The sequence below is a fragment of the Rhipicephalus microplus genome, chromosome 1, assembly GCF_043290135.1.
Source record: "Rhipicephalus microplus isolate Deutch F79 chromosome 1, USDA_Rmic, whole genome shotgun sequence".
Taxonomy (NCBI): Eukaryota; Metazoa; Arthropoda; class Arachnida; order Ixodida; family Ixodidae; genus Rhipicephalus; species Rhipicephalus microplus.
In genome coordinates, this window is record NC_134700.1 from 78449743 (window position 1) to 78461870 (window position 12128).

At 45.0% G+C, this 12128-nt stretch overlaps 1 protein-coding gene across 5 annotated transcripts in view; it reads left to right on the forward strand.

Annotated features, from left to right (window-relative positions):
• LOC119178658 (transcription termination factor 2-like) overlaps positions 1–12128 on the forward strand; it is a 123429-nt gene that overhangs the window by 52724 nt on the left and 58577 nt on the right. For all 5 annotated transcript variants that reach the window (XM_075869572.1, XM_075869558.1, XM_075869552.1 and 2 more), the window contains one exon: positions 7097–7161. In XM_075869572.1, coding sequence (XP_075725687.1) covers positions 7097–7161 — 65 coding nt within the window. The remainder of the gene's footprint in view (positions 1–7096; positions 7162–12128) is intronic.

Genomic DNA, 12128 nt, shown 5'->3' on the forward strand with positions numbered 1-12128 from the left:
AGCTTGAAACAAAGGCTCATAACCGATATAGCAGCACCAGTGTCTACAAGAGCAAGAGTATCTACACTGTCTATACACACATGCACTTTGTTCATCAACATCACAGCTCCAGGGGGCTCGTTCTATGTACGGCTTACGCAGAAGCCTATAGCTAATGTTACAGCCGCACACAGTCAAACCGTGCAAGATTAACGCCCCCTATCCATAGCTTGTCTCATTGCAGCTACACGGGTTCGGACGTATAGGGCGACAGGCTAGGTCAACAGAACGACACTTCATTGCTATACATTAGCAATAGCGCGTAAATGTCGCGTAGAGAGACAAATAACAAAGGTGTTGACGCTTACTCCTTGGTTGTTGTCGTCCTCAGCACGCAGGAAGTTGCGGGTTTGACCTCCTTCTTCCTAGGCCGGTGTCAGAAAAAGCGTGCGGCCGTTCGCACACTAGTTTTGTTTACTGTAGTTTTGTTCACTGACCCGGTTTCGCTCTCCCTGACGAGAAAAATACCTTTTATCGCTAAGGGAGGGGAAACCCTCTCCGCGCGCCGGGCAAGGGGGAATCGCGAGTGCTGGCCGCGGGGGTGTTCCATCCCCTTGCAAGAGGCTTTATTGACTCTTGAAGGGACAGTAATGTCCCCGCAACCAGGCTGTCGCGCTGCTATAAAAGGGAAAGGGAGACTGGGCGCACGTGCTCCCCCACACAGCAGAAGGAGGAATTGGCGAAACTGTCCTGCGACTGCACCTCCATTGGTTTCACCAGCAGGTTTCCCAGCTGATGCGGGAAGGCGACCGACGACGCGGAGATGGCGACTGGTGTGAACATGTCGGAGGCGGGGGACTTGCTGCGTGATTCATTAGCCCATTGTTGTCCAGGACGGGGGTTTGCCGGGTGAGAGATCTAGGTTTTGTGCATATAAGCCGGGTATGTCGAAAAATGTGGCAGGGCAGGCTGCCAGCTTGGGCGAAAGAGGAGGAGTAGGAGGATTGAAGGAGAAAGGACAGGGAGGTTAGCCAGTTTTCAGACCGGCTGGCTACTCTGTCGGCTGGGACATAAGCGCGAAATATGCCCTGGGAGACCGCATGTGTAGCAAACAGGGACTTGTCGGCTTACATTAGCAGGAGCAGAGGTGGCAGAAGTACAGATGTACGTGGAGACGGGTTGTGCTCTGCTGGAACATTTCGTGACGGCAGATAGTGATCTTCTGATAGAGGCCTGGTGGACGATGGTCGGAGGTCCTTAGCGGCACGTCGAGGTGATGACGTCCGGTAGTGACTGTGACCTGTCGGGGAAGACGGGAGCCACGGTGGGAAATTCGCAGTTTCTACCTTCCTACGGGACGCTCTCGCCTCCAGTAATTCGGGGCACGCAGTGAACGAGCATTGGTAGTGAGTGTCACCTGCTTGAAGCTGTGCAAGCTCTTCTCGAACTATACGACGTACGAGGAAGGGACTATCTTCGCTGGCGGCGACGTCCATACTTGCAACAGTGGGAACATTGTCCAAGCGCCCGAACTTGGGTAAATTCTTCGGGTCTTCAACTCCTCGAATGCGCGACACTGTTGTCTGAAAATAGAAGGAGTGTTCAAGTTTTCTTTCGTTATAAGAAAATTGTACACGTCCTTAGCGATGCCTTTTAACAGATGGCCGACTTTATCTTCGTCAGACATATTTGCGTTGACAATCTCTCAAAGCTTCAATACCTGTTCAATGTAGGTCATGCACATTTCATTGGGCAACTTAGCCCTACGTGAGAGCGTTTGCGTAGCTTTCTTTTTCATAGAACTCGTGTCCCCAAAGCAGGCCTTCAGTTCCTCGACAAATATATCCCAAATGGTGAGCACATGTTCATGGTTCTCAAACCAAAGCGTAGCGGTTTCGGCAAGAAATAATACTACTACGTTCACGAGCTTCGCCGGTGCGCCCAATTCGTAGTAGCAGCTCACTCTGTCATAGTGTTTGAGCCAAGCATTCACGTCTTCATCAGTTTTACCTGAGATTATCTATGGTTTAGGCACCCAGTGGTTAGGTTGTCAAGGTTGACGGCCATATTGTGCCATGTCGGTGACACTGGTAGATGCAACTGCATAGCTCGTCAACGGGCTTGTCGTGCCGTCGGTCATGCTGATGTTGTCTGGGGGTAGCCCACCTATGCGTCTGCTTCTTCAAAGGTTTTTTGTAGGCTTGTGCGAGTATTGTAAATGCTTCGAATATTCGAACGAATAGTAGAGTATTTGAATTAGCTTCGATTCGAATTTCAATTATTAAATATTTCGAAGTATCGATATGAACGAATAGTTCTATAATAATCCACATGTGATTGCCTGTAAGGGTTGTTTCACTGCAGTGTAGGGATGTTAAACCGTGAAAGCGTTTTTGCAGGGGAAGTTTGCTCTGCTGCGAAGCTTCACTTCAAATTTAAAGGGGCCCTGCAACACTGATTAAGCATGGCCAGAAAACACTGCAGATCTGTAGTCGAGGCTACGGAGAACATTTGAGCCTAATATTATAGCGCAGCACTTCACCTGGAATTCACAATAAATTCTCAGTCGGATCAAAATTGCTCTCTTCTCTCGGCAAATGACGCCTCTATGTCAAAAATCGTTTGTCACAGCCATTGTGTACCAGCCATTGGCTGATTTGAGCATGGGGCGCTCGTTCACTATTGGGGCCACTGCGGGTGACCGCGACCTGTCCACGCATGCATGCGCGATCGCAGTGAAAAGCCACGCAATCTAAGAAAAAGAAAAAAAAAAAGAATGCTGAAGGTCACGACTCGCACGTGTCGTATTTACTTTCCGAATGCCGTCTCTGCCGGCTTTGCTTCAAGCACTTTCATTGAGACAAGAAGAGAGAATGCAATTGTAGCATGTGGCAAATCGCAAAACTTCGCTCATACTGGACAGATTCTAAAAGCTTTTGCAGCGGCTAATTCGTGAGGCAATAAGCTTATTTAGTGAATTCATTCCATGGCTACTTGGATAGCTGTTGAAAAACCCTTAGAATGAGCATATTTTTCTCAAATTGATTGATCATTTTTTTAAGCGTAAAAGCTTTGCCGACTTATAAACGCTAAACTGCAATGAATTATGTCATGTATTTTGCAGGTTATCACTTGAATCTAACTGAAAACTAAATTTTGCTACTTCTTGAAGTTGTTTTGACTTTCTTTAACGGGAAATAAAAGACAGCACTTGCATAGAAGCCTTATTTTAATTTAAAAAATATTCATCAGGTTAGTTAGGTCATGATAAATATGACGATTTTTCTTTATACATCATATAGTCTATTCAAATTCAATTTGAAATTATTCGACCAAAATCACTAGTCGCTCCGAATTCGCTTTGAAGCTAAAATTCACTATTCGCACCAGCCTAGTTTTTTGCTACGCTGTCCAGGATGGCGAATTACCGAGCACGGCTGCCACCAAAAATGTTACAAATGTGATGGGTTTATTTACACATTAAAGTCAGCGCTCAACCGACGTTGCCGAATGGCCCTCGCTCGACCCCGTTCTTCCTTCTTCTTTTTTTGCGCTCTTTCAGTTTGCGTTACAATTTTTACAGGTCATCACTTGCATTCTACTAAAAGTCAAATCCTGCTACTATTCAAAGTTGTGTCCACTTCCATTCAAGCAAAAGAAAAAAAAAAATGGAATTTGCACAGGCCTGGTTTCAATTTTTAACAAAACATTGTGCAGCTAAGGTCATGAAAAACGTGCCCAAATTTCTTTATGTGTGTTATGTACTTTTCGAATTTGATTTGAAATTATTCAACGAAAGTCACTATTCACTTAGAATTTGCTTTGAACTTGAAATTCACTATTCGCACAAGCCTCACATAATGTTAGCTGCCCTTCTGTGGGCCTTTGGTTCTCTGACAATTTTGCCAGTGTCTTTATTTTCAGTTGAAGCCAAGTCATTGTTCTTAGATCCAGATAACTCCATGTAATTGGTGTATTTGCTCGCATAATTTATGCACTTTTTTTCTGCAATTTTGGATCTCTGAAAGGTGAGTGCACAAATAGTGTGTATGCATTCCAAACAATGTGCAATAGCAGAGAGTTTTAGCAAGTTGTGTAAATACGGTAAGGCAGCATTCCTCCTTTCTCGCACGCTGTGCTCTTGCCTCTCCTTGAACAACAGGTTCCTCATTAACAATGTAAAGCGACAGTGAGGCGTAACAACCCCGCAGTAATTTTGTAATAGCTTCTGTGGCACTGGGGTGCCTTTACTGGCAAAAGGCCGACAACCCCGAAAGGAAGAGCGAGGTAGTTCTATGGGAGTATATTAGCGTATCGTATTTCTGTACTTTGCTAAAATTCTGTAGTATGTAGTTATAACGTGAAGTAGTATATAGTCGTAAATATGTTATATTTAACAACAGTTTCGTTTACCGAGAGATGAACAGGGGTGTGGATTGTGAGTGCGAAACCAACCATGTCAGAAGCAGTTGTTTCATTTAAGCAGTTGTTTCACTTAAGCAGCAGTTCCTTTTAACAGGTTTCCATATACTAAGACTCTACTGCTCCTCAAAAAACATAAATTGGAGCACAAACGAAGTGTGCTTGTTTATTTGACAGAATTGACATTTTAACCAGCCAGATCTGATCATGCACAGTCTAGTCCGAATCACAGGCCGAATAATTCGATTGGGAATGATTGCGGCTGCTGCCACTGCTCTTCAAAAGTGCGTCGTCCTCACTTCTGTCAAGTGGTTTCGAAAGTCCCATTTTTTTGGAGCTGTTCTTAACAATGCTGGGAGAAACGATACGGCAATACCAGAGGACCTAAGCTTTGGCACATAATTGAGAATATCTTCTTCAACAGCAGGAAACTTGTATCAGCAGGCGCACACTCTTTTGCTCTCTCTTGTGCCAAACATTGTCACACCTTGAACTTCATGTTGAAGTGCTTGGTAGTGGCATGGTTCCTGTTTTTTCCCGCAAACTTTTTATTAGTGAGCTTGAGTTTTGCCATATATACAGTCGAACCTCGATATATCGAACGGCGCGGCGATCGCCAAATAGTTCGATATATCCAGAATTCGATGTAAAAAAATCACGAAAAAAATGCATCAACAGCTTGCTGAAAACAACCAACGAACCGTTCAAGCGTGGTGCAGTAAATACTCACTTGAAGATTCAAACATAGTATTTATTGTGTTGGTTTAAAATATTGAAAAAGAGTAGCCTGCTTTTTGTTGGCCATGGTGTGTTTGACGACTGCGTCCTCAATATAGTCCAGGCGATCCATAAGAGATAGGCCGGTGCCTTCAATCGCGCCGCACTGGCGGCGCACAAGGGCCAAGGCAGCTACGACCTCAGCTGATGTCTGGAGCGGGGCACCATCAGCGCTTGCGGAATCTACCTCGGCAGAGTCTTCATTTGGCTGCTCAGGAGTAGCTTCGGCGACAATCTCCACATCCGTGAGCTCCGCCGTTCGTGTTAGGCCTGTCGCGCACCACAGCGCGCGACAGGCCTAACTCCGAACGCAGGAACACTGCGAGCACTACGACCGATGCCTGCCGATGCTACGGGGGAGGAGCTTGCAACAAGTGCGCAGTGTGCCGTTGACACCTTAGAGACTGCAACGACTGCTAGCTGCAAGGCTGCGGCGTGAGTCCGGGTGTAAAGCGCGCACATGGCGCGCCCATGCCGGCTCGCCTGACTGCTTTCCTTTTCCCGGCGGCAGCGCGGGCCACGTCCGAGACAGTCGTCTGCGTCCTTTCCCTCCTATACTTTCCTCCTTAATCTTTACCTCTCACTCTCCCTTCCCCCGCGCGAAGCCATGTCGGAGCCTTTGTATTGAAAGACGATAACAGCTCCGCGCTTTTCTCTTCTCTTTCCTCATTTAAGAACCTCTATCGCAAGGCTGCGGCGCGCGTACGCCGCTACGTTAAAGTGGCGCTCTCGGCGCCATCGATGTGTGCAGCATTTGTAAACACCCGCCGCTCTACCGCTACTTTCGAGAGTTGCAGGAAAGCTCGCCGCCTGTCAACGGAGCGTGGGCGGTTTGGGGTGGCTGAGTTCGATATATCTATTATATGTCAAACTTTGTACGAAATAAAAAAAATCAATAATGCATGTGATTTCCCGCGTGATATTGGAACCGTTCGATATAGGCAATAATTCGATATATCCGTGTTCGATATATTGAGGTTTGACTGTAATTATTGTAGCCGATCGCAAGAGAACTGTATAAGCACGACTGATGGATGGCAAAATCTGGACTTCCGAAGTGAATAAAGCCTGCATCTCATTGTTGACACAGAAAATGAGGAAAGCAGTTGGTGCGAGAGGCTTCCCCTGGAGGAACTCACTTTTTGTGGGTGCCATGGTGTCAATGCATTTTAACACCCATACCTCACGGAATCTGTGCTCTTGCCGTCGTTTTACGTAGAACCTTCGACAACGAGTTCCAATTGCTTGTATTCCAGTAAGGTCATTTTGCTTGGAGGAGATGACAGCCTAAGAAATATTTCTGAATAACTTCCATCAAAGACTTGGTCGGGAGGAGCTCAAGGCACCCCCTGCATAATTCGGCGCTCTGATCAATAACTACTGAAATGGTGTAGAAGCGATACTACTTTGGAATACCTGTGAGTAGACGTGAGTAGCATAAACATAAATCCAGGCAAGGCTGACAGTAATGCTGAAGAAAACTAGATAGGACTTTTGGTTGACAAAAGAAAGTGGAACTCACTCAGACTCACACAAGAAATATATCTTGCGCTTTGAACTCATTCGGAGTCAGACTCGCCAAAATTTTTCCTAAGCCAAACTCACTCGGACTCACACTCACGAAAATTTTCTTGAACTGGACTCACTCGGACTCAAACTCACGAAAATATTACTCACTTGTATTCACTCAGACGAACAGCTACATCTGAGTTTGGGCAAGTCCGAGTGAGTCTACTCATGAGTGAGTTTGCCGACCTATGCTGTCGACTACGGTTTGGTATTTACCAGAAGTAGCAAGCTTTGTTTAAAACATTGAAATAGTGCAATATTTGCTGATACTCTGTTGTGGTATAGTAGGTGGGTAGCGTTCAGCTTTTCTGTCCAGCCAAAGCGTAATGCTGTGCCCACATGCTTGCAGGTTCCTGCAGTGTCACCCATTTGATGATGACTCCTTTTGGAAGCAGTGGGTCAAGGAGAACCCTGGTGAGGAACACTTGCCTGAGGATTTAAGATTCCCAATGATGCTGATGTGCTTACTTGAACGTGGCTGTCAGAAGATAAGAAGCATGTGTGTCTGCATTTATCTCTATTGCAGGGGTGCAACAGCTGCGCCAATTTTACACAATTTACGATTGTTGCACTGAGCTGCGCCAAAACCGTGAAATTTGCTGATATTGTGTCACGTTGCGCCAAAATGCCCTGCCAGGTTCAAAAGTTTCCCAAGTGCACTAATTTCGGCGAGAAATGCAGGCCACATCAGCCACCTACAGTCTGGGCCATCCGTCAAAGCACGCAGTCTCCAACTATAGTACCTAGAATGTACTTAAAGTATGACCAGATAAAGTAACAACGCTGCACATCCATTGGCCCATTGCCCGAAGCGGATACCTATAAACGGGACAAGGAAACTTCACGACAAAAATGCATTGCTGTAGCGACCACCGCTTTGCGGTAAATCTAAATTTCTTAGCCTGAAAATGCGGGTACGGTTTGTTAGGAACTAAAGGTAGAAGCGTATGCCACGTTTTTCTTGCGTGAACAAGCTTGACGTGCTGCGAACGTCTGCGTTGCCAGCGACCGCGTCGATTGCGTTAGCAGTGGCACATGAAACATTCTTTTTTTCTTTTTTTTTAAGTTGCGTCTTCCGGACTACGGTCCTGGTCGTAGATATGCAGTACCGTAGCGGGGCCAGCCAGCGTGCATTGTTGTCACTTTACCTGGTCGAATTCGCTTTTGCAAGGGAGCTAAAGCTGCACCTACACCCCAGCCTGTGAAAGAATGTGTAGCGTACTCGCCCCACGGAGGCGCGAAAAGAAGGCACCTACACTCCTTGAAGTTTGGGACAAGACTAGTTTATTTTCCAAGAAAAACAGGCTTCGAAAGCGACAACCAAAAGGGGCGTGGCTGCGTATCTTTCGCGGCCCTCCGGAGATAACGTGAGGCATGTTGGCCGCGTCTGCGCCGTGCACCTCGGCATACGAATAGGTATGCGCACACAAATAAAATTATCGCGATCACTGGCGTCATCGCCCGCTACAAATGAATAAACGGGAGAGGGGGGAGATGTAGCTATTAGAAAATTTCTTGGCTTTAGTTCTAACCAGTGCAGAGAATGCTGCTTAGGGCACCTTAGCTGCAGTACATCGGTGCCCAGCGGAAAAGCGCATCGAGATTTGGAAGAGGCTGTTAGCGCTATTCCTGGAACACTGCACATTTTGCTAGATTACTCATTCGTTAGTATGCCGTACAATTCTGAGTACCAGTATAATAACTGACGTCTAAATAAGCTATTGGCAATCTAATGGAGCTGTGTATGAGATTTTTGCTTCCCTAAACTAAATTAAGCACCTGTTTTTTTTTTTTTTTCGCCACCCTTACTCCTTTTATGAATCTCGCAAATTTCAAGGTCACGAGCTTGACAGATTCATATTTAAATTTGTAGTCTGTCAAATGATTTGACAGGTGCAGCAAATGCTAATATGGACTTGATCACTGTTTGCTCCGTGGGATGGTTCAAAATACTACTTTCATTCAAAAAGCAGTGCTCATGTTCACACTGCACGATTTAGGTGATGTTGAATGATTTATATGTACATTTTTTTGCAAAATGTAAGCCTTTTTTTTTTATACTGATCCAAATTTAGTATTTCATGATAAAAAATGTACAATTTTTTTCCTGTAACGTCCTCCAAGTTTGGATTTTAGTGCTCCAAAAATAACATTTTGCTGCTACAAAAATGGCACCAAACTGTATTTCGGTTGTTGCACCCCTGATACTACAAAAAGATCTCCAAAAGTAACATTTTGCTGCTCCAAAAATTGCTCCAGATTGTATTTTAGCTGTTGCACTCCTGGTATTGCAATAAGATCTCATTTGTTTATTTTGGGAAGGAAGGGAAGAAGTGTTTAACTTCTTTAAACATCACATTGATGAAAAACAAATTGTAAGCAGCTATCCGAAGCACTAGCATATTTATTGAATATGTTCACTGCCTTACTTTTTCAATTCTTGAAATGTGCACACAAATTGCAATTTTTGTCAATAAAAATTGGGCACTAATAGCAGCAAGCTTTCTGTGGTATCCTTTGCCCTGTAGTTGCAACAGCAGTGCGACATGTGCATTTTAATACAACAGCTGTTCTTCTTTTCAGTAAGCACGTATCTTCTGATTTCAGTTGATGTTGTATATTTTTGAACACTATAGGGATTGTGAAGGTGCTAGAAATGTATTATCTGAAGGGGGGGACGGCGTGTACCTACTTTTAAAGGCTGAAGTCACCACAGCCTTTTCTTAGGGGACTTTGATGACTAGGCCTGTGTGAATATTTGAATGCTTCGAATATTCGAACTAATAGTAGAGTATTCGAATTCGAATACTGGGAAATTTCAAAGTATTCACAATGAATGCATAAATGTATAATATTAGTCTGCATATAACCGCTTGTAAAGATGGCTTCACTGCAGTGTAGGATGTGCTAAACCGTGAAAGCACCTGTCCAGGGGAAATTCGCTCTGTTGCAAAGTTTTATTTCGTATTTAAAGGGGCCCTGCAACACTTCTTTAGCATGGTCATAAAATGATTCTAATTGGTGGTTGAGGCTACCGAGAACATGTGAGCTAAATATTATTGTGCAGTAAGTGGCCTGCAATTTACAATAAATTTTCGAAGTCAGCTAAAAGTTAATTGCTCTCTTCTGTGGGCAAAAGACACCAGAAGCTCAAAAATAACACGTCACAGCTGTTTTATAAGCCATTGGCTTATTTTAGCATAGCGTGCTTGGTCATTACTGAGGCCACCACTTGTACACGCGTATGTGCACGATCTCGCTGAAAAGCCCCGTATTTGGGGAAAAAAAAAGAGAAAGAAAGTGCTCAAGGATCACGAGGTGCGCATGATCTATTTTCTTTCCCTCAAGCCAACATTCTCTGCTTAGCTTCCAACGCTTTTGCTGGGACAAGAAGAGAGAATTCAGCCCAGCCGCGGTGGTCTAGTGGCTAAGGTACTTGGCTGCTGACCCGGAGGTAGCGGGTTCGAATTCCAGCTGCGGCGGCTGTATTTCCGATGGAGGCGGAAATGTTGTACGCCTGTGTACTCAGATTTGGGAGCACATTAAAGAACCCCAGGTGGTCGAAATTTCCGGAGCCCTTCACTACGGCGTCTCTCGTAATGATATGGTCGTTTTGGGACGTTAAACCCCACATATCAATCAAGAAGAGAGAATGCAATTACAGTGTGTGATAAATCTTTGCACCTCTGCTTGTACTGGGCAGATTCTAAAAACTTTCGCGCCGGGGAATTCATGAAGCAAAAGGCTTCTTTAGTGAACCTATTCCATGACTACTTGAAAAAATGTTGCAGGGCTTCTTTAAATAAACATACATTTGAATGTAATTTATTCAAATACGCCTAATTCGAACTTCCGGTTAATTCGAACTCTTAATGAGGTCCTGTCAAAGCTACGTGTACAGTCGAACCCCGCTACAACGAAACTGAAGGGGCGCGGAAAAAAATTTCGTTAAAGCGAAAATTCGTTGCACTGAAATCGAAAAATTATAGCCGATCTGAACTAACAAAACAAAGTAACGTTTATTCTCAAAATTCAAAAAGTGTCTGCTGCTTTTCATTTTATCCCAGCAGCGTCACGCCGCGATTCTCACCCATGCATAGCGAGGCCGTGGTGAAAAGCACGCTGAAACAATGACTACAACCTCGTTCGTTAACGAACTAAACAGTTGCATTAACACGTCAACACCAGCAGTTGTCCGCCGTCAAAACGCCGAGATGGCAGCAGGTTATCGTGGAGCCGTGACTTTCGTCTTATTTTATTCCATTCTTAACATGCATGCAGAGGAACAGCCGCTCTGATTATTTACTGACCAAGCGCGAATAAATGATAACCATTGGAATCAGAAAAGGCATCATTCCACAGATGCACTCAGCAGCTGCGTGAAAGAAACTATGAACTAAGCCACTGAGCTTCAGCTTCGGATCGTCTGCGGTTATACAGTAAACCCAATTTTTAACATTTGGATGCATTTTCAGAAACTGAAAATACGTCGATGAAGTCTAAAAAACGCGTTGACACCACCAGAAACTACTGCTGTCAAGCAAGCATTGGCGCCGCCATTGCTTGATAGTGATGGCAATGAGGCTGCCCTCCTTTTGGCAAAGCAGGGCAGTCTCGTTGCCATGGCTATCGAGCAATGGCGGTGCCCATGCTTCATGAACAGCAGTGGTAGGCGGCTAAAATGAGAACGTGTCAAAATCAAGCCGTGTTTCCCTTGCCGAGCGGTGCCGCGGTGCGCGCAATCGCCGCTAGGTCGTAATTTAGCGCGGCGATCGGAGGCCCTGCTGCTAGCTCGGCTACTAGCGGGACGGAGCCGACTGCAGGTGCAGCGTAGGCCGGGGGAGGCTGCTGGTCACTCGCTGCAAGTGCTCCTCAGCATCGTTTGTGTTCCATGTGGTGCGACGACTTTGTTGTGTTTGCCCTTAAAAAATTAAAGGGCGCCTACAAAGAAAAAAAAAACCAATGTGGTCTTGTTTTAGGCCTGGGATTGGAATCTAAGGGGACTTCTGTATTCGTCAGAGTCTCTGTAACACCTGGTAGAGACTATGGAAGCCAAGTTGACACATGTGTTTAGCACGGTGCACCTGCATACGAATTTAGTAGCCAGTTTTCTATGATCTCTAAACAGTTTCCAGAAATTGGCTGCATTGAACATTGCAAATAGTTAAACAAAGCAGTGGGCAAATTATTTTGGCAGTGGGTCAGATTATTTTGCGTGACGAGTTTTTTTTTTTGAAGGGTCTGAACCAAGCAAAAAGCGAGAAAAAAGTCAAGCGATTGAGGCCCTGTGTCACGTAAAAAAAAAATGTCCGTTAGTGACTTACCATAATAAATTTTGTTGCAGCCATAAAACTAAGTGTTGTCTCAGTTTCTACTCATGT